The sequence below is a fragment of the Drosophila serrata genome, unplaced genomic scaffold (genome assembly GCF_035046125.1).
Source record: "Drosophila serrata isolate PLE 108 unplaced genomic scaffold, ASM3504612v1 contig_280, whole genome shotgun sequence".
Taxonomy (NCBI): Eukaryota; Metazoa; Arthropoda; class Insecta; order Diptera; family Drosophilidae; genus Drosophila; species Drosophila serrata.
In genome coordinates, this window is record NW_028257178.1 from 197803 (window position 1) to 225088 (window position 27286).

At 36.2% G+C, this 27286-nt stretch overlaps 1 protein-coding gene across 5 annotated transcripts; it reads left to right on the forward strand.

Annotated features, from left to right (window-relative positions):
- LOC147643167 (monocarboxylate transporter 12-like) lies at positions 1-27250 on the forward strand. Of its 5 annotated transcripts, XM_086836570.1 has the most exons (8): positions 1-791; positions 853-937; positions 2195-2419; positions 5047-5560; positions 21321-21422; positions 24868-25095; positions 25158-25284; positions 25342-27250. In XM_086836570.1, exons 4-8 carry the CDS (start codon positions 5512-5514, stop codon positions 26870-26872), a joined length of 2037 nt encoding a protein of 678 aa, XP_086692696.1. In that variant the 5' UTR covers positions 1-791; positions 853-937; positions 2195-2419; positions 5047-5511; the 3' UTR covers positions 26873-27250. The 5 variants fall into 5 exon arrangements, with proteins under 5 accessions (XP_086692696.1, XP_086692698.1, XP_086692697.1 ...); XM_086836572.1 differs by lacking the exon at positions 5047-5560; XM_086836569.1 differs by having other exon boundaries at positions 526-937.
- Positions 27251-27286: the final 36 nt, after the last annotated feature.

Below are 27286 nucleotides of genomic sequence, written 5' to 3' on the forward strand. Positions count from 1 at the left end.
AGTACATTTTATTTTAGGGATGCAGAAACATCGATGTGTGCGTCAATCGATGTTTAAAAAAAAACATCGAGTTAAACATCGATGTTTCTAAAAAAAATGGAATTTAACAATATGACTATATTTTATTCGAGATCTGTGATATCAGGACTATCAATAGTATTATTGAAATGTGAATTCTTATTGTTAAATAAAAGCTTGTCCACAGAGCCTTGTCCTGCGGTCACTAATAGTTTGTCCAGCTTTGCTGAACACTCGTTCCGCTTCGCATGACGAGGCTTGTATAGACAAGTATTTAGCTGCTACCAATTTTAAAGAGCAGTCATCAGTACTACTACTAAAAATTGTTATTTAGCATTTTTCGCATAACAATTTTAAAGTCTTTCTTCCAATATTTTAGAGGGTCTTCATTTTCTCCAAGGTTTTCTTTTTCGGAGTTGTGTGAAAAAACATTAATAGTGGTGACCCAGCCATCGATGGTTCCGATGATTTGCAAACATCGATAACATCGATGTTTCTGCACCTTAACTTTATTTTCATTTCACGAATATAACGTGTCCGATAACAACGGTCATACTAGCCGAGGTTTTGGAGAAATTCGACCGACGGTCTTTCGTTTTTCCCGTTTTGTTTTTGTATATATTTTGAAAAAAAAAAAATAAAACGAACATTATAAAATAAATTTGAAATACAATTGTTTAGATAGATCACTTCTTTGTAAATACATGCTCCTCATTTAAAGTCGTATTCGGATTACGGAGACATATGTGAAGCAACTGGAATCTGACAGTCATGTAACAGCCAGTTTCAGTAAGAGCTAAAGCACGGTTAATCATTCAATTACTATTTAAATAGTGCACCAATTACTTCACGGTTGAATGCGTGGACATACGATTTTGCTTCAGGACGAATTTAGATTGCCTAAATAATAGAACCTAAGGTGAGTGTGCACTTCATGCGTCAATGACAATGTGACACAGGACAGCACAGCTGACGCAAATGCATACATACATATGTATGACCATATATGTATGTATGTTAATGACCAAGCAACACTAAGGGCGTTGAACCACTCAGAAGAGTTCACGGGTTTTTATTTATTTAATCGTACTTCGTTCTCAAACATGGGAATTTTAGTGTTATTATGACACGATACCTCTTGTATTGCAGTAAAGATCACTGTCAGAAACACATATTTATCCATAGTGATTATACATGAGCTCCAGTGTTTAAGGAAGGGGGTACATACATACATATATATACATATGTACATACATACATATATACATATGTACATGCATGCATCGGATTGAATGTCTGTACCAATCTGGGTCAATGTAACTGCGGACAAGATCCTACTATTATAAAAAAAAAACTAATTATGTACATATATGTATGTATGTATGTACATATGTATATTACTCGACAGCGTTACCTCGCAAAATATGTATGTACAGAAATAATGTTTAAAATTTCAAAAGGATCGGTGCAGTAGTTTTGAAGTTATGATTAGCACCGAGTTTGAAAACGTGAGTTGTGGAAAAAGCGCTTTAAAGTTTTAAACACAAAAAAACCAGTGTAAAGAGAAAATCCGGCAAGTATAAAAATACTCATAACTTCGTCAATTTTGTTTTAATTGACTTGAATTTTTGACACAATATTTTTCAAGCTAAGCCCACACGATGCAAACAATTTGCAATTTGCAACTCGCTGCAGTCAAATTTGCACGTACATATAAACACGAGTGAAAAAATTTTGCTGCAAACAAAGAACTTGCATAGTTTTTTTTTTCAGCAATATTTTTTGCTTGTCGTCTGTATACATTTTTTTTACCGCTATCTTGGTTGCGTCAGTTGCTTGTTTGTTTGCAGTCGCAGTATTGCAGCATGCAAAGCACCATGTGGGATCGCGAGAACACAATAAGATTAATTGAATTGTACATTCCGTGGCTAAAAAACGCAATGTCAGGGCTAATCGTTCATTTGGTGGAATTGTAGGACGCATTACAGTGTCTTGTTTAGTTATGTAGTTTGTTACTTTTTCTAATAAGAAGTTGAAATCACTGACTGACATGCGAAATAAATTGTAATAGTTTGTTTCATCGCCATTTTGTAGCTCTTTTAAAAGGTTTTTATGAACTCCTTTTTCATCTTTTTCGAAATCCACTCTTTCACCCAACACTTTCTATTTTTTGCAGATTTCAATCTTCTCACTTTTTTACGTTAAATTAAAGTTGCTAATATAGCAAAAGCAGCAAGTCTCGATTTTTGTGCCGACATAATATTAACACGTCGTTATTCCTTGACTATCATAAAACAACAGAACTTGCAAATGAGCGTCACTTGCAAGCACTGCAAGGAAAAAATAAAAGCGCGTGTAGACATTAACGCAATAGACATTAACGAAATAGCCATGCAAAAGTGTGAGTGCAAAAAAAAAAATGTAATTTCCATTTCATACACCTATTTATATTATATTTACAGTATTACATTTACAGATTTCCATTTTTCTTCTATATTTAAAGATCGTTTGTATGGTTCCTATATGATAAAGTCTTGCGAATTTCATAAAATTTGACACAAAATTGTGGAATAATATAAAATGGCTATATCTTAAATTTCATAAAAAAAATCTGTTGAAAACTGAAAAAGTTATAATTTTTAATTGTATTAATTTCTCGTTCGTTTTTATGGAAGCTATATGATATAGTAATCCGAATTTCATGAAATTTAACACAAAATTGAGGAGTAATATAAAATGGCTATATCTTAAATTTGATCAAATTCTGTTAAAAACTTAAAATGTTATATTTTTTTTTCGTAAAAATTTCCTGTCAATCCTATGGCAGCTATATGATATAGTTGTCCGATCCGGCCCGTTTCGATATATATATGAGTGAGAGTATATAGAAGACTAACTACAAAGTTTCATTCAGATACAGACAGACAGACATGGCTAGGTCGACTCGGCTGTTGATGCTGATCAAGAATATATATACTTTATATGGTCGAAGGTGCCTCCTTCACTGCGTTGCAAACTTCTGACTGAAATTATAATACCCTGCAAGGATATAAAAAGAAGGCGTTTGAAATTAAATAATATCGATAATGTTTATGTTTTTGCGGTATATTCAAGCGAAAGAATCCTGAATTGCACCACAAACCATCTCATACTTCACTTACAATTATTGTCAAATTAGGATAAAGAAATTACTGAGAAATTGTCGAAAAAGCAAAACCATATGAACCATCTGTTTAATGAATACTGGAAAGATCTCATACAAAGGCTTGATTTAAAAACAAAATTACAATGTGACAACACTGGGTCTTCTTTTGTGCTTTGTCTATATTGCTCACGTTGTAGAGAGGAAGAAAAATGTCTGTACATACCCTGCAGTACCAGTCAGTAATTAATCAACGATTCATCAACCCTCAAGGCTGAGTTGTTATTGATTCATTGATGAATGGCCGTACAAACTGTTGATGAATTTAACATGGGCATGTCCTAAGCTGTCATTAACAACAAATCATCAACAATTAATCAATGAATCATCAACAATTCATCGATGAATCATCAACAATTCATCAAAAAATTCATCATCGGCCGGACCGTTGTAACTGTATCGTGGGCAGAGCGTCGACTCGGTAGAAGTCGCACCCGGCAGAGCGTCGACTCTATAGAAGTTTCAGTCGTAAAAGCGTCGTCTCGGTAGGAGACGCAGTTGGCGCATTGATGACTGTTGATGACAGTGGCCTATTGATGACATGTGGTACTGCAGGGTATGTACGTCCGTCTGAAACAACATATCTCAGATACTCTAACAGTTAGAACTACCGAAGTTGACAACATTCACACCTATTGTAAGTTTGTTTAAAATTTTTAACACTCCCATTTTGTTCTAACAATTAATAAGCCTATCGTAAAGTAAAAAAAAAAAACATAAAAATAATGTAAAATCATATAATCCATATGGGTGTTATTTGACAGTACATTTTTGTGTTTATTAAACTTATATGGCATTTACATTTGTATAGGCAACATTAATGGGTATCGTCAACTTATACCTACCATTAATCAGTAATTTTTAACATACAACTCGTTAATAAATCATTGATGATTTTCCATAAAAATTACTGTGAAGAAGGCAGTTAGTCGACTTGGTAATGTCCGTCTGTGTATTTCTACTAAATCTAGTCCCTCAGTTTTAAAGTTATCAGAATGAATTTTTGCAGTTATTCTTCTATATACCTTCACTAGTATATAAGTCAGGAAGCAAACTATCGGAAAATGTTAAGAAAAAAATTATAACTTCCAGTTTTCAACTTATTTTCATCAAATGTGAGATATAGCTATTTTATAATATTCAAGAATTTCGGTTTCGGCAGACTATATCATACACATAGTTGCCATATAAACTATCGCAAATCTAGGGGAAAATGCCAAACTGGGAATCTAAAACTATAACTGTAAAACTATAATAGTAAAACTGTAAATATAATAAGTATAGGTTACTGTAATGAAAGTAGGAATTATTTATATTGTTTGAAGAGGGAGAGTGCGAGAGAGAGAGAAAGAGACATATACCCACATATATACAGCTATTATTGATGGTCGATGAGAGTTTAAGACTTCTGACTGAAATTATAATACCCTGCAAGGGCAGGGCAAGAGTGGATCGGAATCCCAAAATATTGTTTAATCCTGTACCAATTTAATTATATAAACTATAACTGCACTTCTGAAAACTAAACACATGATTTTGATTATCTTTGCGTCTTAGCAGAGAACGGCAAGGGTGAAAGTTTTGACTACTTATTAGAAATTTTTGTGTCGGTACTTCTTCCGGCAAGAGTATAACGGATTGCATGTAACCGAGCATTTTACTCCCGGTATATTCGCACACATAACGAATAAAGGAATAACCAACCGGTGAAAAATAATACCAAATACTAAACGAACACAAAAACTACCAGTGCTTATCCGCTCGTTTAGCACTCGGACATAACTTTGAATGCACGACAATAATCGCGCTCTTCTCGCTCTTGTAAGAACCGACGGCATAACATTGGTTATTTAGACGCTAAAGACAAAGTTGCAAAAAAAATCATATATCTCCCCAAAAATGCTGCTTAGAATTGAAGCAACACAAAGAATTAAAAAAAGTGTCAGACAGCGGAAAAAAAATCCTACTATAAAGTGTACGGAGTGCGTTGTGTAAAACTGTCGTCCATTTTCAATAATATGGTCAAGTTCTTCATAAAAATCGGTGCCACTTATTGAGAAAACTTGAATGACCTAATTTCCAATTAAAAAAACATTAAGTTGAAACACGGAATAATTAGCCGTGGATAAAAGGAAACTATTCGCTGAGGATGTTAAAGATGCTATGGAGAGTGAAGGAGTGGCGGCAAACGGTAGATATGTGGGCAGACCAATACGTTCAAAGACATTTTTTGGGTGTTACATTACTCTACAAAAAAAATGCATGCTATATGACATCATTTTGGGAATAAAATGAATGGATTATTGAAAGAGCTTCTTAATAATGCACCTACTTATTCTGGTGAGTTATATTTCAAACAGATTTTATTTCTTAAAATCCTAGATTATGTAGCTAATATGAAATTGACATAGTTCACCTAATCTTATCTCTAACTAATTCTTAATGTCCGTGTTCATGTGTAAACAATTATGTAAAATCTACTGGCCGAAATATTTTGGAATAAATAAAAAGCGTGTGTTTTTAATATTATATTGAAATCATAAATATAATAATATTTTTTACCTAAAGAGGATCTAACATTAAAAAGGCGTTGAAAGCAATATTTGTTTGAATCTGAGCAAACCACCGAAGTGGACAAAGCTGCGAATGCTTGAAGAAAATTGAGAAATCTAAAAAGAAGGGGAATTTGCAACACTGGCTAAATACTACAGAAAAAGGAACGTGTCAAATTGGCTGGAATTTCAAATATACTATGACTAAATATATAATATAATGCTGATAATTGGTTGACAATAACATAACTATTAATCAAATCTCCAGGCGCGCAAAGACTTATGGACGTTAACATTACAGTATTGAAACCGTTTGTGAACTTACTGCATGATTAAGAGCGGATATTTAAAGAACTAAAAAATATTCAAATATTAAAAATCCCAATATCTTAAGGGGGTAGACCACCCTGACATTTTTTAAAAATGTGTTTTTTTTACTCTATCTTGATGCCGATATTCTTTCGGGCATTTTAAGACATCTGGCTTAAAAATATCTCATTATTTGTAGATTCTACAGCCATTAGAAGTGAGCGCTGCCGGTATACCTTAGAGTACTTTCTTTATCTTCTTTTCGTTTTGCGTTGCGGATAATGACCCCAAGCATACTTCGCTTAGTTTGAAGCTATGGTTGCTTTTTTATACCAAAAATCAACTGCATTCATCGCCTCAGTCGCAGGACTTAAGCCCCATAGAGGATCTGTGGGTTTTTCTGGAGCGCAGGATTCGTCTTCGAACAATTACATCGAAGGATACGTTGAAGGATGTGATTTTGGATGAGTGGAGTAAAATACCACCTGAATTTACCGAAAAATTGGGTTATTCAATTCCAAAACACTTAAATGGGACAATAGATAGAAATGGGTATCCTCCTTCTTACTAATTTTATCAATGCCTTAACAATAAATGGTTTTTTTTTATCTTGATTGAATTTTGTACGCACACTTTTTCTTGCCCGAAAACATGGGTATTTTTTGTTTTTTAATTTTAATTAAAAAAGTTGTGGACGGAAATAAAAAAAGACTGGCTATAATTTTTAATAATAGATGTGTCGGTAATTTAAAAAAAATTGAAGTCAATATCTTCAATAGAACTATTTTTATTTAACATCAAAGTTGCGCGTTAAGTTTGTACGCACACTTTTTCTGGTGAGTGTACATATGTGAAGTTGCACACGCAAGCGCACATTTGTGTACGAGAAGTTTCTGGGTTTCTTCGTGTTACTTTGTTTTATGAGTTTTGCGAGTGGGCAGTGCTCAAATTTATTTCAAAATAAATAACAAAAATAAATTATACCTTAATTTTTAATTTTATTTATTTAATTTAACTTTCTAGAAGATCTAACGTGAAAAACAAAAGTCACGGTGTTAGTCAACGTCTCATGTGCATCTAAAAGAAATCAACATATTAAAAAGACCTTTTGCATAGACTGTTTCAGTCAATCAGTAGTCTCCCTGTGCGAGCCTCACTTCGTATCGTTCATTGTGCAATGTTCGGTAAAAGAGGGCCTTACGAACAGCTCATAATAAAACGCTTATCCGGAAACCAAAAGGAAAAGAAACGAAGTTAACTGCTCAGAACGAGAGCGAGGATGCATGTTTTTTTTTTCTGCTTTTCTCGCGAACTTTTATTGCAAGCTATGTCTTAAACACCCATAACCGGTTTCAATAACCTTATTTTTCACCGAAAGGGTACCCATTAGCGAAGATAACAAACTCAATTATCTTTGTTTGTCGTAACTACCTGCAAGCAGTGTCACCGCTGAAAATGTTTTTTTTTTTTTTTTTCATTTTAAATATTATCACCAAAACAAACTAAAAAACGCAGTGAAGGAGACACCGACCACATAAAAAATATATATTCTTGATCAGGATCAACAGCCGAGTCGATCTAGCCATGTCCGTCTGTCCGTTTCCACGCAAACTAGTCACTCAGTTGTGAAGCTATCTGAATGAAACTTTGTAGTTAATCTTTTATATACTCTTAATTGTATATATGTCGGAACGGATCGGATCGGACGACTATATCATATAGCTGCCATAGGAATGAAAATTTAAAAAAAAAATATATATATATAAAAATATATATAACCATTTTTTATTACTTTACAATTTTGTGTACAATTTTTTTTAATTTAATTTATATTGTATAGAGTCCTAGTCATCGAAGTTTTATCTGCAAGGGTAGATAAATTCGGCGTGCCGAAGTTAGCTTTCTTTCTTGTTTTTTGATTTATTTTTTAAATATATAAATATACTAGCTGTACCCTGCCACGTTTCTCTGTTGCATATTGTGGTTAAGAGGGCACTTCTGAATACATCAATGTTCCGGCAAAATCATCTTCCTGGCATAAGGTGAAGAAGGCAGTCAGAGTTGTCGCTGGCGGATTCAGGACTCTTTCTTGCACATTTCTTTCTGTGAAATAGATACGTTGACCATTCTCCAAATGTTCTGCCAAGTGAACTAAAGCTGGATAGCGTTCATGAATGGGGAACGAACAAATTCTCCATGCAACCTCGTTGCTGCTTATGTATCTTCCAGCCTGGTATTGAGATATTTCATCGACAACTCGTACTGCATTGCTGTCACCATTTTCTGCCTGAACACCAAAAACTGCCATATCGCTGCCTTTATTCACGTACTTGCAGATATATTTAATCGATTTCACGGAATTGCAATATTCTACGTTGATGTGCGCTTTGTATGATTTTGACAATAGTGGTGAACAACCCAACGATTGTCTACCTCAATATCACCAATTCTCATGTTTAAAGTTGCCGAAGTCCCTCCATCTTCAGTTGACCGTCTCCTATACAGAGGATATCCATCTTCCCCTGTTACGGTGTTGGCTGTAAATGCTCGAGGATATCGCTTGAAACACTTCCCGTCTACCATGCTTGGTGAACTTCGGTTGAGGGTACCACATGGGCCATGGATCATGTTCTTGATGACAACTGCATGCAAATCTGTATCAACCTCTGCCCGTGGAATCTCAGCGCATATCACATTGTCAATTTCGTCTGGAGTAATTTTATCATACAGCCAAATCAGTATGTGCGCATGCGTCAATCCTCTCTTCTGCCATTCTACCACCGCACAGATCCAAAAACTCCATGTTTCACAATGAAATCCATCAGTGACTTGAGCTTTTGTCTAAAAACACGGGCTGTGATGTCATGCCTATCCCTATATGATTGTCCAGGAAATAACAGCTGTACTATCTCGTCCCAAGCTGGATTGCATGTGAAGGTGATAAATAAGTCTGGACGGCCGTAGCAACGAACATATGCCTGGGCATCTTGAGCATATTCATGCATGTGGCGTGGACTACCTATGTATGAGGATGGCAAAATCGTGAGCTTTCCAGCGTTGGTTGTATTACGGTCATTCATCACAGCATCCCGCAAATGGATATATTCCTCGGACCGAAGTTTCTTCTAATTCAATCGGAGGAACAGCAAACGTTATGTTTCAATTTTTGCATGCATATCGACAATGTACTAATGAAACAACTGACGACATTTCAATATATGATTGCAATCGGTCCTCCTAACCATTATAACCCAAATGCAGATAAGCTATCAACATCAAAAGTAGACAATAACCGAGCTGGAACCTCAACGCATGTTCTCTAAAAATTTGGGCTTAAACGGTTCAGAACTTTTCAAGTTTCTTCTTTCAATATGTTTTGAATGTTTGACAGGAAATGCTTTGATTCAGCTGGCTGCCTGTAGAGGGCGCAGCAGTAGGGGCACGGGGAAACGCTAAAAAAATTGATATATTCGCAACCGCAGATAAGCTATCAACATCAAAAGTAGACAATAACCGAGCTGGAACCTCAACGCATGTTGTGTAAAAATATGGGCTTAAACGGTTCTGAACTTTTCAAGTCTATGAAGGAGGTAGACACGAACAGAGCATTTTTTTATATATAGATTCCAACTTTAAGTACAAAAAAGAAAGAAATGAAAAAAAAAAAAAAAAATTGAAACTTAAACTGAATACACTGAACTTCTCTAATTTTTTTATTTAATTAAAAGAAAAAGTATAATTGAAACTGTAACTTAATATTTTTTTAGTAAACTAAGTAAAAAAATTAAATTATAACTGAAAAAATTTGGATTAAAAAAGTCAATGTTATTTTTTCCATAAAACCAGAAAGAAAGCTGACTTCGGCATGCCGAAGTTTGTATACCCGCACAGATTCGATCACTAGTAATTAATACAATACAAATTATATATATATTTATGTTAAGAAACAAGCAAAAGTAATGCCTACTTTTATTACATTCACCTATGCATATTATTTTAATAATTTGCCAATTACAGCTTTACATTCATATTGTTGGATTTTCTTCAACATTTAACGATATTTTCTATGGCAGCTATATGATATAGCCTCCCGATTTTCATAAAATTAAAGCCGAGATTCCGTATGACAACAGGCACGTGCCTGTTTGGGTTAGGTGTTAGTAGGCGCGATGGAAAGTGTAGGAGAGAATACGAGGAAATTGTTGGTTGTTTGCTTGCATGTTTACTAGTTGATGTTGGCGGACGCCCAAATCATCAACTGATTTAATTCTTTCCAAAGTGCAGGAGTCAGTGTGGAAGTTGCAAGTTGAGAACTACCCGAGAGAATGTCATTAGCTTGCACTTAGAGCCATTGAAGTTTAATAAGTTTACGCGGCACCATGATTAAATATTATTAAGATCTGATTGGAAATCTGACTGGCAGGCGATGTCCTTATATTGCACACAAAGCTTGACGTCTACAGCATGTATGGCTTGATCGACTCGGCCGTTGATGCTGACCAAAAATGTGTATACTTTTTAGGGTCGATAATGTCTTCATCACTGAGTTGCAAACTTCTGCAAGTGTATAACAATTCTTATCACAAAACCTTTTCCAAGTATATTTAACTTTGGGTTATATTTTTAGAGTTCAAGAAAGTTCTCTCTGATAAAAATAAAAAATAAAAGGCACGATAGCAAAAATAATCACAACAATAAACGATAGTATTCTTGTCACCGGATGTTGTTTTCGGCTCCAGAATTGTGTGCTGTCTTATACCCACTTCTTTCGTGAGCTATTAGTCAACTTCAATAAATCAAAATATGATTCGGAGACGATCTACTCTTGTATGAAATATTCGTGAGTTAGTGTCGACTGTTTAATCATACCCTTTTCTCGCTGCTAAACAAGTACTCGTTGCTAAAAATACGGTTTTTATCCAATGTTCCGGTTGATTCGGTGGCTCTTAACTCTCTAAGGTTAAACCGAAAAGCCTTCGTGGAGGCCACGCATCGGCCAATGTGGCCCTTATTTCTGCCACTTTCCCGATGGCGAAGACTTCCGCCTGGAAAGTGCTGCATTGAGCTTAGTAGCTTATACGACAGCCAGGGTCTGTTCAGTATATGCCCGCTCCTACTCCCCCTTCCAGTTTCTTCCGTCTTTAGTAAGAATGAGGTGATGCTTATAGTAATCACATGACTGTACGCATCTAGTAATTCCTTAAGCTAGAAACATGCGATGCAAACAATTTGCAGCAAGTTGATTGCTGCAATCAAATTTGCACGCATAAACACGAGTGAAAAGATTTTGCTGCAAACAAAGAACTTGCTAAGTTTTTTTGCAGCAATATTTGGTACTTGTCGTCTGTATAAATTTTTTTTACCGCTATCTTGGTTGCGTCAGTCGAAATAGCTATGCAAAAGTTTGCGTGCAAAACAAAAACTTTTGCTGCAAATTATTTTCAACTTAGAGACTAGGTCTTCCGCGGATCTTACTACGCACGGATAGCTCCCGAGTCTTATCCTGATTGTGCTCGTGAACTTCTCGAGTTAGTGTTTCAGGGTGTCTAAGGATGGTTAGTTTATGAGAGTTCGAAGTCGTATTTGAACTGTATGTAAATGTGGGCTGAAAACGCTGGTATCTCCAGGACCATCAATTCAGAACAGGGTACCCATTACGTGTGTTAAGTCTACCACATTTGACGTGGTGGGTTCTACATATTCATTTACCTATTTTTAGGACAGCTATATAATATATTTAGTCGTCCCATTTACTTGAAGGAGGAAAAATTTTCAAAATATTCGCATAACCCCAGAGATTGAGTAAATTCAACAATATTCTTAGACGAGACAAACTATATTAATATTCTGGTAATATGTCATATTTTTATATGTATTTTTGTTTATATTTCATAGTTTAAAGTTTAATTTAAAAATAAAAAGGTTTATAAACGTAAGTCCCCGTAGGTAAATAAGATCTTATAGTGTTTTGCGGTTACAACTTTTTTGACCGGATTAATGCCCATGTACATTGTTTTTGACTTCAAACAAATACTAAATTGTTTAAATTGGTTTATAAATACATAAACAAAAGTTGTATACTTTAGCAACTTATTATTATGGATTTCAACAACGAACGAAGCAATTACATTCGAACGGTAGATATGACTATAGCGAAATATACATATATTTCGCCTTCTGTACATAATTGCAAATCGTTCTGGTACAACTTTGACTTTATCATTCAAAGAAATTAACATTCAATTGAATTGGCTTCGCTAATTGAAACGTATTGCAAACAATTATATAAGTTACCATATCAATAAAGTGAAGGTCTAAATGATTGTTTCTTGATTGTTTCTTTTATAACAATGAAATATTGGGTGGAAAACTGAAATGAGACGCCAAGAAAAAAAAATAACAAAAGTGAATTGAATAATCTGCCGCGAACTGTGAGGCTGTAGAACAAACACTGTAAAAATATAACGAAAAATAAGATAATAATTTGTAATTTGTAATTTGTAATTAAACTCAAAAACTGTAAACCAAACTAAGAAAGACGTCTGTATGGTTTGGGTTTGTACAGGTAAAACGCTATTTGCTAGGTGTAAAATTTTTTTCTTTTAATCTTTTTTTTTTTTGATCATTTCATCTTTCCAAGTGAACGGACGTGTTTTTTTTTGCGCTCTCGTTTTGTATTAAAGATTGATTCTAACCACCGGGGTTAACTTAAATTTTCTAATTTGTGTTTATAACTTCCCGTTCACTTCGCGTGTGCATGCAGCTATTCTAATTTGTGTACATAATTGACTTTATTTTCCAATTTAGTTGTGCTGCTAGTGTTAGCTTTTGCATATTTTGCATTCCTTTTTGTGTCTTCTTCGACTAGCTTTTGTTTGCGCCGTCGCAACAGCTAAACGTTTTATCTATCTATCTCCCACGCTCTCTCACTCTCTCGCTTTAGCTGTGCCGCTGCACTTCTTATCTCATCTCGCTGAGACTCTTCACTTCTTTCTTAATAGCTGTTGTTATTTTTTCAAAGTACAAGTACAGTGGTAAGTCCATATAATGTCCGGAAATATTGTCTGTTTCGTCAAAACCTGCAAAAAGGCAATTGCTGCAATCGGCTGCTGGCTGTGCGACAACGTCATGCACGCCAAGTGTATTGGAGTTGCAGCTCGGACGGTGGACGATGTAAAAAAAAACATCGGCCTGCGTTTCTGTTGTGAGGCCTGTCGCGTATAGAAAGGGAGATGATGTCTTTCATGCGGCAAACCAAAAGCGGTTTTAAGGGCATTTTAACGAGTTTTCGTAAAACTCTTGATATGTTCTTGGCGCTGGACACCCAATTTAATAGCCTTACGCTATTAAATGAGTCTCCTAGGCGCAAAAAAACTGCTACTGGTGGGCAGCATGTAGACGGACCCCAACTACCTGCAACGGGCTCTCAGCAGCAGCCTCCCTCGGCACAGCCCTCGACCTCAGCATTAATTCCAAGAGTGCTGAGATCGAGCGCTAGAAAAGATTCGGTATTCGAATGTGCAGCGGGAGTGCCCGTACCGCCGGTGATTTCTGTTTTATCCCCTGGGGGGTCGCAAATATGGACCCCTCAAAGTCCCGTTCACACAAATATATCTGCCCAGGGTGTTAGGCCAGAAATACCGGCCGACAATGGCACGGCAGATAACCAATCTGCATTGCCAAAAGCCCTTATAGCTGTTCCACCAACGAGACATATTTTTGTCTCGCTGCTCTCCCCTGACCAAACATCGGAAGATGTTCTCGCCTTTATACAAGGCAAAACCAGAGCCGAAAAAATTAAGATAAAGGTGGAAAAGTTCAAATTTTCTTACGCAAGGGACATTTCATCTTTCAAAACAAATGTCCCTAACGAGCTCTTTAACACTATTTGCTCTCCCAACTTCTGGCCAGAGTACATCGTTGTTAAGGGGTTCGAAGCGAAGAAATAGAAAAAACGACCTGAATGAATAACTCTTCCCAGGCCTGATCATACCACTGCGCCTTCTACGTCTTCCAATCCCGATCCAAAAAACTAACCCACTCCCTAGGTATTTCCTATCAGAATGCAAGAGGCTTACGTAGTAAGCTTCCTAACTTGTATTCGTTTGCATCTCAGGTTATTGTGTTCACAGAAACCTGGTTAAAGCCGGAGATTCTGAGCTCCGAAGTTTTTCCAGCTGTGTTCACAGTAAATCGGCTAGATCGCCCTATCAGACGCGGGGGTGGAGTTCTTATAGCGGTGGACTCCTCACTCACGTCAGAATTATTAACCTTCGAGGATTGCAACGATGTTGAATTCCTCTGTGTGAAGCTATCTGTCGGAACTTCCTATTTATTGGAATCACCTTTCCGCTATTCAGATGGTTTCCAGTAGACTTTTGGATAGAGACCAGTTGGTAGTTCTAGGAGATTTTAATATCCCTGGTGCTATTTGGTGCTCAAATAATTCCACCAATACTCTCCATACACCTACACAACATGACTTTATCGCTGGCTTGTTTGACATTTCGCTGTCTCAAGTCAACCATGTTCGAAATTCCTTACAGCGCTTGCTCGATCTTTGCTTCGTCTCTGATCCTGCGAGAGTCAGTTTAGCAAGGGTGGCGCCTCTGACGCAGCACGAAGATCCTTATCATCGAACTTTCGATGTGACTCTTGATATTGGGTGTGACGTACAGAATATTTCTGACCGTCCAGCCAATAAAGTCCTATGTTTTCGCAAAACGGACTTTGAACGGCTGAATAATTTTATAAACGAGTTCAATTGGTCTGATCTATACATGTGCACTGACATGGCTCTTGCCGTGGATATTTTTTACAGTGCCATGAATTTATTTTTTACTGAATGTGTTCCGTTATATTATCCGCCAAGCTCGAATAAACTGCCGTGGTTTACTAAAGAGTTGAGCCGACTTAAAAATAAAAAATCTAAACTGTATGCTAAATTTAAAATCACCGGTTCTCAATCTGCCCTTTCATCTTATTTATCAGCTCGGTCAAACTTTACCGTGCTGAACGCGCAGTGTTATAAAAACTATTTAACTCGTTGTAGGGCCCAGTTCTCACAGGACCCAAAACAGTTTTATAATTTCGTTAACACTAAACGTAAGCCTAAAACAAATCCTTCCTCGCTTTCATTTGAAAATACTAATGCAAATAATGATCAGGCAATAGCCGATCTATTTTCGCAGTTTTTTCAAACAACCTATTCTAGCTCTTCGTATCTACACCAGACCTATTCCTACGACATACCCAAATCAAACTTAATTTTCTGTCATAGCCTAAACGAAAGCTCTCTCCTTTTAGATCTTCATCGTATCAAGCCAGTTTATTCGCCAGGTCCCACGGAATTCCTGGCTGTGTGCTCAGGTATTGTGCCGACGCCCTGTGCTATCCCCTTTTGAAATTGTTTACCTTGTCCTTGGAAACCTCCCACTTTCCCATTATTTGGAAGGAATCGTTTATTATTCCTCTCCACAAAAAAGTTTGCAAATTGGATGCCAGCAATTATAGAGGAATCTCTAAGTTGTCGGCCATCCCTAAATTATTTAAAAACATTATCACCCCTCACTTACAGCACCTTTGTAGATCGGTTATTTCTCTATGTCAACATGGTTTTATGAAGCGAAGATCAACAACAACAAATCTTTTGGAGCTCTCTTCCTATATTATAAAGGTCTTCCATAATAATTGTCAGACAGATGTAATCTATACTGATTTCAGTAAAGCATTTGACTCTTTTAACCATTCTATCCTCGTTAGAAAACTCGATTCAATGGGTTTTCCAAGTGATCTTCTTAATTGGATCTCAAGTTATTTGAATGGCAGGACGCAAAAGGTCCTCTTTAAGAATAATTTATCCAATGTTCTACGGGTTACATCTGGCGTCCCGCAAGGAAGCCATTTGGGACCCTTATTGTTTACATTATTTATAAATGACCTGCCCCAAGTCTTGACTAACTCCAGAGTACTTATGTACGCGGATGACGTCAAGCTTTGCGTGCAATACAATGACGTTGCCTGCCAGTCGAATTTACAAACAGATCTTAATCATTTTCAAACTTGGTGCCGTGTAAACTTATTAAACTTAAATGACTCGAAATGCAAGCTAATGACATTCTCACGTGTCGTTCCTAAGCTTGCTACTCACACGCTGAACTGCTGCTCTTTGGAAAGAATTAATTCTGTTGACGATTTGGGCGTCCGCTTGGACCCAAAACTTGACTTTATTGATCATATTTCGTCTATGGTGAATAGAGCCAGGGGTGTGCTTGGATTTATTAATCGGTGGTCGAAGGAATTCAATGACCCCTATGTTACTAAATCCTTATATACTTCCTTAGTTCGTCCTATCCTAGAATATGGATGCTGCGTTTGGAGCCCTCAGTACGGCGTCCATAGTAAACGCATTGAGTCGGTTCAAAAGAACTTTTTACTTTTCGCTCTACGCGGTTTAAATTGGGATGCACACCAAAGATTACCTTCCTACTCTAGTAGACTCCTATTAATAAACTTGCCGTCCTTAGCCAATCGTAGAACAATGCTAGGGATAACCTTTATTTTTAACCTTATACATGGTGATGTGGAAAGTGCGGACTTGTTGAGTCCGCTTAATTTCCATGTACCATGTAGAACTACTAGATCCTATATCCCATTAGTGTTGCGTCACTGTAGAACCTCCTTTGAACTGCATGAATCTTTTAGAGTGCTATGTGCAAATTATAATGATTTGTACACACTAATCTCTAACGTAGATACCCTTCCCAAATTAAAATCTTTAATACTAACACACTTAGTAAGCATGCAAGCTAACAATCTGGCAGCACGCCGGTAGTCAATTTTCCTCGTATTCTGTCCTATATTTTCCATCGCCCCTACTAACACCTAACCCAAACAGGCACGTGCCTGGTGTCATACGGGCCACTTGAATGTACTGACCTTAGTGCATCAACGTCAAAAAAAAAAAAAAAAAAAAAAAAAATACATGAAAGCCATCGAGTAAACTAGTAATACTACCCCCGTTGATTTTTTCTGAACCAGACGCAAAAAAACAGAACAACTCAGGGTAAAATATGCAAACAAAATAAATAAATAAATATGGCGTGCAACTGTTTGGTAGGGTTAAAACGTATAATCTGTTTATGTTTTTTTTATATTTATTAAATCTCTGTGGCATTAAAAGTCGAGAAAAAATATAGAATTATTTGATTATACTCCAATGCTTAAGAGGTTATACCACCCTGACTTTATTGAAAAAACAATTTTTTTAAACTTAATTTTTATACCGATATTCTTACGGTAATTTTAAGACATCGGGCTTGAAAATATTTCATTATTTGTAAATTACAGTGATTACAATATATTACAATGATAAGAAGTGAGCGTTGCCGGTATACGTTCGAGTACCTTTATTTATCTTTTTTTGCGTTTTTCTCAAAACTACGTTTTTTTAAAACGGAGCACATGGTTTCTCAAAAACTATTGGACAACTTCTCTATAGCATGACGTAGAATTTTTTTGATACCATTTATTTTTAAAAAGTTGTAATTTTTTAAATCAGAAATTTCGTTAATAAAATTTGTATATATATTTTAGTCAAAAAAAATTATTTAACGGCTGTAGCTGTATTGATATAGTTTAAAAAAAATATTTAGTTTGCGGGTTTCGGATAAGAATTGTGTTGTCCAGCATGTATACAATACGCCAAATTCCTTCTTAGACTCGCTGTATCTCCGCCATTTGCAAATATTTTTTAATCTTCCAATAATTATTTAATATCTATTTCTAGTTTACCATATGTACTTTGATGTTCCAATTAATAAATATTTTTAATAGATTTGTCAAAATTAATTTTTTAAATACCCTTCTGTTTTCGGGCGTTCTGGGTGGTCAAACAGCTTAATCTATTACAAATTGTCTTAATATGCTTTTTTTTTTGTAATAAGTAGTCAAAGGTATACAAAAAAATCAACATTAAACATTTTTTAATTTAGTCTTCAAAATATATTTATTTTATAAAAAAAAAAACAAGGAAACTAACGTCGGCACGCCAAAGATTGTATACCCTTGCAGATTCGATCACTAGTAATTAATACAATATAAATTAAATATTTATGTAAAAATCAATGAAATTATGCTTCATTTTATATCATATACCTATACATAGCTATACGCCTTAATTTTTCCCTTCTCTTCTTCGCTTAAAAAGCTACCATGCGGCATTTTATTAAAAAATGAATAAAATATTTAACAAAATTATAAAAAAACCAATAAACACTAAATCTTCCTCTTTAGCCGCAATAATTGAAATGTGTCGTATCATTATAAAACAATTTCAAGGTAGCCTAAATCAGGGCGTGTGTGCTTTTTTTTACCGTTACTTGAAAACGAGTGATGCAAGCAAGGATAAGAATAGCTCATTTTGTGCACAACTCCTTGTGCTATTATTCGACATACTTTATTTTGATCTACTGTGTGTTTCCATTCTCCTACGACCGCTGAAACAAAAATTTCATAGGTGTCGTATAATTATGAACAGGAGTGTATATAAAGTTTTACATTTTTCTCTATATACAGGGTGCGGCAAGAAAACTTGCTGACTTTAGAAGGTTATAAAAAAAAGTAGTTGACATACCATTCCAATTTTTTTTTTATTCTTGTAACACACATGCTGAAGTTTTCATTACACACTTTTGAAGATTACATCGGACAAGTGATGGCCGCCGTTTTCAATGCACTGAGATACCCGATTTTCGAAGCTCAGCTGAACTCTCAAGCATATCGACGGGTATCTTTGCGATTGCTTGCCGAATGTTATTCTCTGATGAGCTGGATGGGATTTTGTCACATTCCCGCTCTCCCTGAATGTTTTCACCCACGAAACAATCGACTGCCGGCCAGGAACGCGACCTGCAGGATGAATGTTGAGTTGAGTTTATAAAATTAAAACCGAAATTCAAGAATAATATAACATTTCTATATCCCAAATTTAATGAAAATCTGTTAAATTAAATTAATAAATTAATTTCTCGATCGTTCCTATGGCTGCTAATTCAATTTTTCAAATTTGTTAAAAATCACTTAAAAACTGGTCCAAACGTTTGTATGGCATATGATATAGTCGTCGGATCAAGCCCGTTCCGACATATATACGAGTAAAAGTATATTGAAGACTAACCGCAACATTTTTTAAAACAGATTTCAAGTTACTACCAACTTAGGAAAGTTCTTAATAAGTGTTCCCACGGTCGCTAGACAAAAAAAATGCAAGTTTAGCGCACGTGGAAAGTTTAGCTCCGTGAGGTTTATAGCAATGAAAATTCTGGATAAATTTCAAAAGAAGCTTATTGTCGAACTAGATTGTCATTTCCAATTCAAAGGCCAAACAGTTTACTTCCCAAAGGCTAATGCGGCACAACAAGCTGAGAGACCACCATCGACAATATTGACTAGCTTGTTTGCAATGTGTGAAGCATGCCTATTCGCAGCTACGCTTATGAACGTTGAAACGCCACAGGCGTTTTCCACTGATGCACTTGGTCGCATGTATACTGTTCATCCTAGACATGATGAATGTTTTTATTTGCGACTGCTGTTGGTAAATTTACGTAGACCTAAATCATTTGCGCATTTGAAAACTGTGAATGGTCAATACAATGGTGATACATTGCAGGATTTCTTTCGTCATAATGTGTCGTTGCTGAATGAACAGCAAAAACAACTATACGAAACATTAATGAAAGCGTTGGACAATAATACTGGGGGTGTTTTCTTCCTAGACGGACCTGGAGAAACAGGAAAAACATTTGTCATTTCATTGATTTTGGCCACTATTCAATCAAGATGTGACATAGCTTTGGCGTTAGCATCATCTGGAATTGCGGTCGTACTGAACATTCTGCACTTATGCCACTCAATTTAAATACAATTGATACTCCAACATCCAATATTTACCGATCCAGTGCAATGGGAAAATTGTTGATGCAATGCAAGCTCATTGTTTAAGATCAGTGCACAATGACACTTAACTACACACTGAAAGTTCTTCGTCGAAATAGCAAAATCTTTGGCGGCTTGATGGTATTGTTGACAGGCGACTTCAAGCAAACGTTCCTAGTAATTACCCGTAGATTTAATGCATGTGCATTAAATGCTTGCCTAAAGGCACCACCTTTATGGAATAACGTAAAAAAATTATCGCTAACCACTAATATGAGAGTTAAACTTAAAAATGATCAAAGTGCTGCTCAATTTTCTAAACAATTGTTAGCTGTTGGAAATGGAAAAGTCCCAGTTGATGAGACACCTGGATTAATTATTTTTTATATAATTTCACCATTCAATCAAAAGTTGCTGGCGATTTGGGGACAACAAATCCAACAATCCATAACAAATCCCGATGATGTAGTAAATTATCCAACGTAGTTTCGTGTCGAATTTGATTGAGGCAACCTTATTAACTGAAAGTACAAAGGTGCAAATGTAACATATGTATTCCTCCACTACCAATGATACCGATCTTTCGTTTGACTTCAAACGATTGCAATTTCCAGTTCGCCTTGCTTTCGCTTAGTGTTTGTAGGATAAATTTAGAAAATCATTGTTTTTCACATGGACAGTTATATGTTGCGTGTTCTCGAGTTGAAGGAGTCATCTCCCACCATATAAAGTATATATATTCTTGATCAGCATCAACAGGCGAGTCGATCTAGACATGTCCGCCTGTCCGCCTACGCAAACTACTCTCTCAGTGTTGAAGCTATCTGAATGAAACTTTGCAGTTTCTTTATACTCTCATTCGTGTATAAATCGGAATGGGCCGGATCGGACGACTTTATCATATAGCTGCCAAAAGAACGAGCGGGAACTTTATATATTATTCTAGTTTTTTATCTTAAATGTTATGAAAATCGGACAACTATATATAGTATATCGCTGTAATATAAACGATCCTTAGATGTAGAGGAAAATGCAAAACTGAGAATGTAAAACAGTAATTATAATATGTGATCGAAGTGCCATCTACACGGGTTTATAAACTTCAGCGTGCCAAATTTATCTTCCTTGTTTTTTTTTTTTCTTCTCTTTTGTTTTGTTTTTCTTCTTTTGATTTGTTTTTCTTCTCTTTTTATCCTGAACCTATTATATATACTATGTTAATATTGTAGACCGTGCTAGCATTGAATATTTTATTTTACTCGTAACATATAACCATAAAAATATTTTTTTTCTCTTTTTAGAGACCATGCATGAAGAAAATGTATGTACACAAAAATCACAAAAAGTATATCACAAAGACCATAAATCGAATGGAACTTCAAATGAAACTAGCAATAAATCAGGTCAGTAAAACGAGGGAAAAATATTTTTGTTATTAATATATATGTATATATTTATGTATTAATATCATATTAAGTATTTATCTATACCATACAAATGTAGCCTTAAAATGTGTGCGGAAGCTACAAATTTCAAGCACTTTGTTTTAAAATGGCAGTTAGAGTATGTGGCCAGGATTTAAAAAATAAGAATGTGAACTTTTCTATAACGTTCTTAAAAATGACAGTGTTTTTTGATTTTAATTACTAACTTATTTTTTTATTTTAAAAGCTTATGTATGTATATTATTAAGTCATATAGCATTTAGGGTGCCACTATTATAGTTTAAAGTTGATGTACTAAGTTGATTGACTTAAAAATTTGGATTTTATTCATATATTTTGCTGTGGGGATAGTAAGAGCTAGGGTGGGAGAGTATTAAAATTTCTGATGTTACTAATTTTTGGGCATTTAGCATTTATATTTTCTGGACTGAATGATTGCAGGAGCAAGAAGGCGAGTTGGATTTTTTCAATAAATGTTTATGCCATAAGACTTTATGATAATGTGGGTCAACAACTTAAGATTCCATCTGTAAAAGACCCATTCCTGTCGTCGTAGACATGGCTTTCCATTAAAATTAAAATTAATTAAAATTTGATTACATAAAGCCTTTTTTTTTAGTTTTTGCCTAAGCTCAGTAAAATGGTCGAAAGTGATATCTTGGTTATATAAATGCTATGGTAAAAAGGACTACGGATTGCGGTATCCGTGTGGGATACCATTTTGAAGTTTAAGCCCGGAACGTGTGCCGACCCAGTACTTTTACGTGGTTCCGTTACGTAGACGATGGAGCATATCCTGAAATTTCAGCAATTCATCAATAGTTATTTGCTTAAGTTTGAAGGCAACTTGGTTTTGAAAGATCACTTTTTTTAGAGTTCTATTATACCCTTGCAGAGTATTATAATTTCAATAAGAAGTTTGCAACATAGTGAATGAGTCACCCTCATATAAAGTATGTATATTCTTGATCTGTATTAACAGCCGAGTCGATCTTGCCATGTCGGTCTGTTCGTTTCACGCAAACTAGTCTCTCAGTTCTAATGCTATAAATATAAGAAAATTTTTGGAAAAAAACTTTTCAGCTTTCAAAAGATTTTCATCAAATTTGAGATAACAAATAGGCATTTTATCGAATTTTTACCGGGTGGGTTAAGAACTGATGACCGCCAAATTTATTTTTTTTTTTTTATTAAGTTTAAATTTGTTTAAGTTACTCAGTAGAAAAGAAGTGACTGTAAGTTTTGGTCATTTCGTGATCTGCTGTCGATCTGATAGAGCTGCTTGGACTCTAGCTAATGGAGCTTCTTTTGGAGCTGATTAGGTAATATGGTGATGGACGTTAATGCACTATGGTCAGTACACTCATGTGGCCCGTATTAAACCAAACATGTGCCTTTTGGGTTAGGTGTTAGCAGGCGCGATAAAAAAAATATAGAAGAGTACGAGGAAACTAACTATCGGCGTGTTGCCGGAATTTGTCTGCATGTGAACTAAGTGGGTTAGAATTAAAGTTTTTAGTTTGGCAAGACTATCTATGTTAGAGATTAGTGTGTATAACGCTATATAATTTGCACATATAAATATATAAAAGAAAGTCGTGTCTGTTACACCACTTATAACTCAAGAACGGCAGAACAGATTACAAAAATGGAAAATTTGTAGGGAGGTAGCTTAGAGACAGAAGACGGACATAAGATACTTTTTATCCCGTTCGACAGAAAAGCGGGATAGCCATCGCTGATATATAGCATTTACTACAAACCAATATATCAACTAGTCGTTTCTTAACATTTCAATTAAAAACAATAAAATAAATAAAGGCATTTGTCTTTAAGGTGATAATTTGAAATGTGTTAATTATGTGGATCCTGCATTTGAGGTTATAGTCCAAAAGGACGACGTGTATTCACAGAACTTAAACGAAAAAAGACAAAATATAATAAGAGAGTGTCCTGTTGAGAAAACGCGTGAGGACACGAAGATCATTGACATCAACGGAGAACTATGATGATGAAAATTTAGATATTGGACCAATGACGACTATACGCCGATATTGCAATGCATTAAATTTCAAGAGAGAAATGGCTGGATTATGCGCAAGTGGAAAAGTTAAATTTGCGTCATCCAATTTTATAACTTGATATCCAATTAAGAAGATCAATTGGAAAACCCATTAAATCGAGTTTTCCAACAAGGAGGGAAAGGTTAACAGAGTAAAATGCTTTACTTCCCATAGGGGAAGGCAATGGAAATATACAGTAAACGGAACTTTATTTATATACTAAGCATATATGTATGTACGTAAGCGGGGGCCAAAGATGCTGTCTTCGCGGCGTATTCAGATCCTGCGTGGCTCCCTGATCGTCCGGAAGCTCTGTGAAGTCGCACCAAAGACTATACAATTTACAAGATGCCTCACGACCATACATTCGTTTTGCAATATGGGGTTCATTTTTTGATTCAAACGACAATGGCGCTCTCCCTGCTCTCACAAAGTTGAGAGTGTAAAGATCTAAAAATAGAATACGTTTGCATGTATGAGTAAACACAGAATTCTTGTTAATTCCCTCCAGTACCTGTCATCAACAATTCATCAACGTTTCATCAACAGTCAAGGGGGTTCTGTTGATTTTTCATCGATGACAGGCCATCTGTTGATTTATTTAACATGGGCATGTCCTAGGCTGTCATCAATAAAAATTCATCAAAAATAAATCGATGATTCATCAACACATCATCAACAAATTCTTCAACAATTCATGAACAAATTTCTCAACGGCCGGGTCATGGGACTGCCGACGAATGCCGTCTAGACGGCCTAGTAGAAGTCGCAGTCGGCAGAGGGTCGACTCGGTAGAAGTCGCAATCGGCAGAGCGTCCCCTCGGTAGAAGTCGCAGTCGGCGTTGATGACATGTTGATGACAGAGGTCTATTGATGACACACGGTACTTCAGGGTCTAGACTCTAGAGTCTAGAGCCAGCACGAGAGAGCATCTGGTTCTAGAGCGCTCTCTCGCTGACTTTTGAACAAAATGTGAGACAGGCTGGAGCCAGTTTAAAAGCCAGCACGAAAAAATCGTGTGCAAGCCTTTGAGGTTTTCAAATTAATGAGAAGAGGCCTTTGGGGTCTACAACAGTCTCAATCAATTTACCTTAATCAGAAATTCACGTCAATAGCTTAGTTATACGTATATATATATTATTTAAAAAGAATCTTGATATTTATGCGTCAGGTAACAGTATTAGCACCGTTCTTGGTAGCTATATTCTTGTAGGACTTGCGAATTTTTTTTTCACGGAATCGATCGAATTCTGTTTCTTTAACTGAGAAATTTTAAAAACTTAGATATGTATTAATATGATGATCCAAAGCGTGTCTTAAAACTTCTAATCTTTTTACAGTTAGCTTATTCAACAAAAAAAATGATGACAGTGAATACGACTTGGTACCACCTGATGGTGGCTGGGGTTGGCTAGTGCTTTTGGGCTCGTGTTTGACCAATATCCTCATTCCTGGCACGATAAAAAGTTTCGGTGTTCTATTCGTTGAATTCACTGAAGCCTTCAACTCCTCGCCTACAAAGGCTTCCTGGATACCAGCGTTGTGCTACTTTCTCTATAGTTCGTTGGGTAAGTTCAAAGCTTATTATGAAAGTGTAATCTTGTTTAATTTTTTAAATTGTTATTAATAGGTCCTGTGTCAAGTATCCTTTCCGTCAAATATTCATATCGAACCGTTACTCTCCTGGGCGGAGCGTCAGCATCTTTAGGTATGATACTTTCATTCTGGGCATCATCGATTGGGTACCTGTATATCAGGTAATTATACCGCACAAATTACGGCTATAATGCTATTCATGATTCTTTGATTTACAGTTATGGCGTGCTTGTAGGCATTGGTGCCGGTCTTTCCTTCCCACCTACAGTGTATATTGTGACTTCATACTTTGCGAAATTACGGGGATTGGCGAACGGTCTGTGCATCTCAGGGAGTGCACTCGGCAGCATCATTCTTCCTCCACTTTTGCGCTGGTTACTTGAGACCTATGGTTATCATGGATCGTGCCTCATAATGGGGGGCATTACCCTCAATGTGTTTGTAGCTGCTCTTTTTTATGAGCCTGTGGAACAACACATGGTACGTGTTCTACGTGCCCGCCAGACTTTGGAAGACATACCTGAAGAAGAGGACATTGGAATAGTGATGAAATTCGAGAACGTTGACGATAACGTAGTAGGCCAGGAGCAAGCTGATAAGCACCTACTACCCCATAACTCGCCACCTTCCCCCCTATATCTACCAGAGGATGAGAAACAGCTGTTCGTCCGTAGTGCTTCCGCAGCTGTTGTTCAAAGTTACTCCAAGCCTGGTGATGAATTCCAATCTCGAACTCGAAAAATAAGTACCCCAGTGAGGTTGCCGCAAAGGAATCAAACCTTTACGCCCGGCCAACTGAACTCACAATCTTCTTTGTATGCTGTACCGGAGACTCGCTCTAGTTCAAACAAACTCTCTCTTAGAAATTCCTCAAAGTCGAGACTCTCTAAGCGTTCGCCATCAACTAGTAGCTTTCTGTATGTTAGCACACCATATCACGGTAGTACTTTGTCATTCCAGCCAAAGGAATTTTCTTCGCACATGTCTCTTCGTTCAATGGGCAGTAACAGCGGAGCGGGCGTGGTAAGTGACTCTTCGTGTCCAGAAATGTCTGGCACTACCGATGCAGCTCGGGGTAAGGCACAAGCACCACAACGGTCAAAGTTTTTCGATCTTAGCTTGCTAAGGGACCCGATGTACTTAGTCATACTAATCTCTAATTCGACAAATGCCATCAGCTACACGAATTTTATAATTTTGCTTCCAAGTTTTGGAGAAGCCAGAGGCTTTAACAAATCTTTATCAGCGTACCTACTATCCGTTGTTTCCGCCACGGATCTTATCGGTCGTATTGGAGGCTCAGCACTTTCTGACATGGGGTACATACCTAAGACGTGGTACTTTGTTGGAGGCTTGTCTATATCGGGTCTTTCTCTTGCATTGCTGCCATTTGCATGGTCATACAGCTCAGTTTGTTTCTGGTGTGCCCTCTTCGGTCTTGCTTCTGGAATCTACGTGGGGATAACGGCTGTGATCATGGCAGATATGTTAGGTACCGAACGGTTAACGTCATCCTATGGCATCAGCCTTTTTGTTAACGGCTTGTTGCAGTTAGTTGGTCCGCCGCTTTGTAACTTCTGGTTTGAGGCGGTCAATGACTATAATCCGCTCTTCCATGCTTTAGGACTGACGCTGCTGGCTGGGGCCAGCCTTTGGAGCTTTATGCCATGGATAAATCGACGAAAGGCTAAAAAAGAAAGAAAACTCGATACGCTACAAACCGATGAAGAGGCCGTCGATAGCTACTAAACAAACATCAGGCACAAAACACTGACCGTATAAAAAACGTACAACTAAAATTATTTATTAGGCTTTAAATGGCGTACAAACAGTGATGAAAATACATACTTGTAAATGCGTTTACCGGCCAGAACTATAAAACAAACGTTTTGACCGCTGTTAAATTGTTACTTCCAGCAGTTTTGTCTTACTGTTAAGTCGTAACTATAACATTGTATAATTACCATAACTATTGTTTACTTAATGCTAATAATATAATAGCCTAGGCAGTATAAAAATTAATAATGTAGATCAAATAAAAAAGATTTTATAACTATTTTTTCTATAAAATGCCAAAAAATATGTAAAATAATTTAAAAAAATTAAAATAGTTAACGAAAATACAAATCAATTTGTTTTAATAATAATTATTTAGATTTAAAC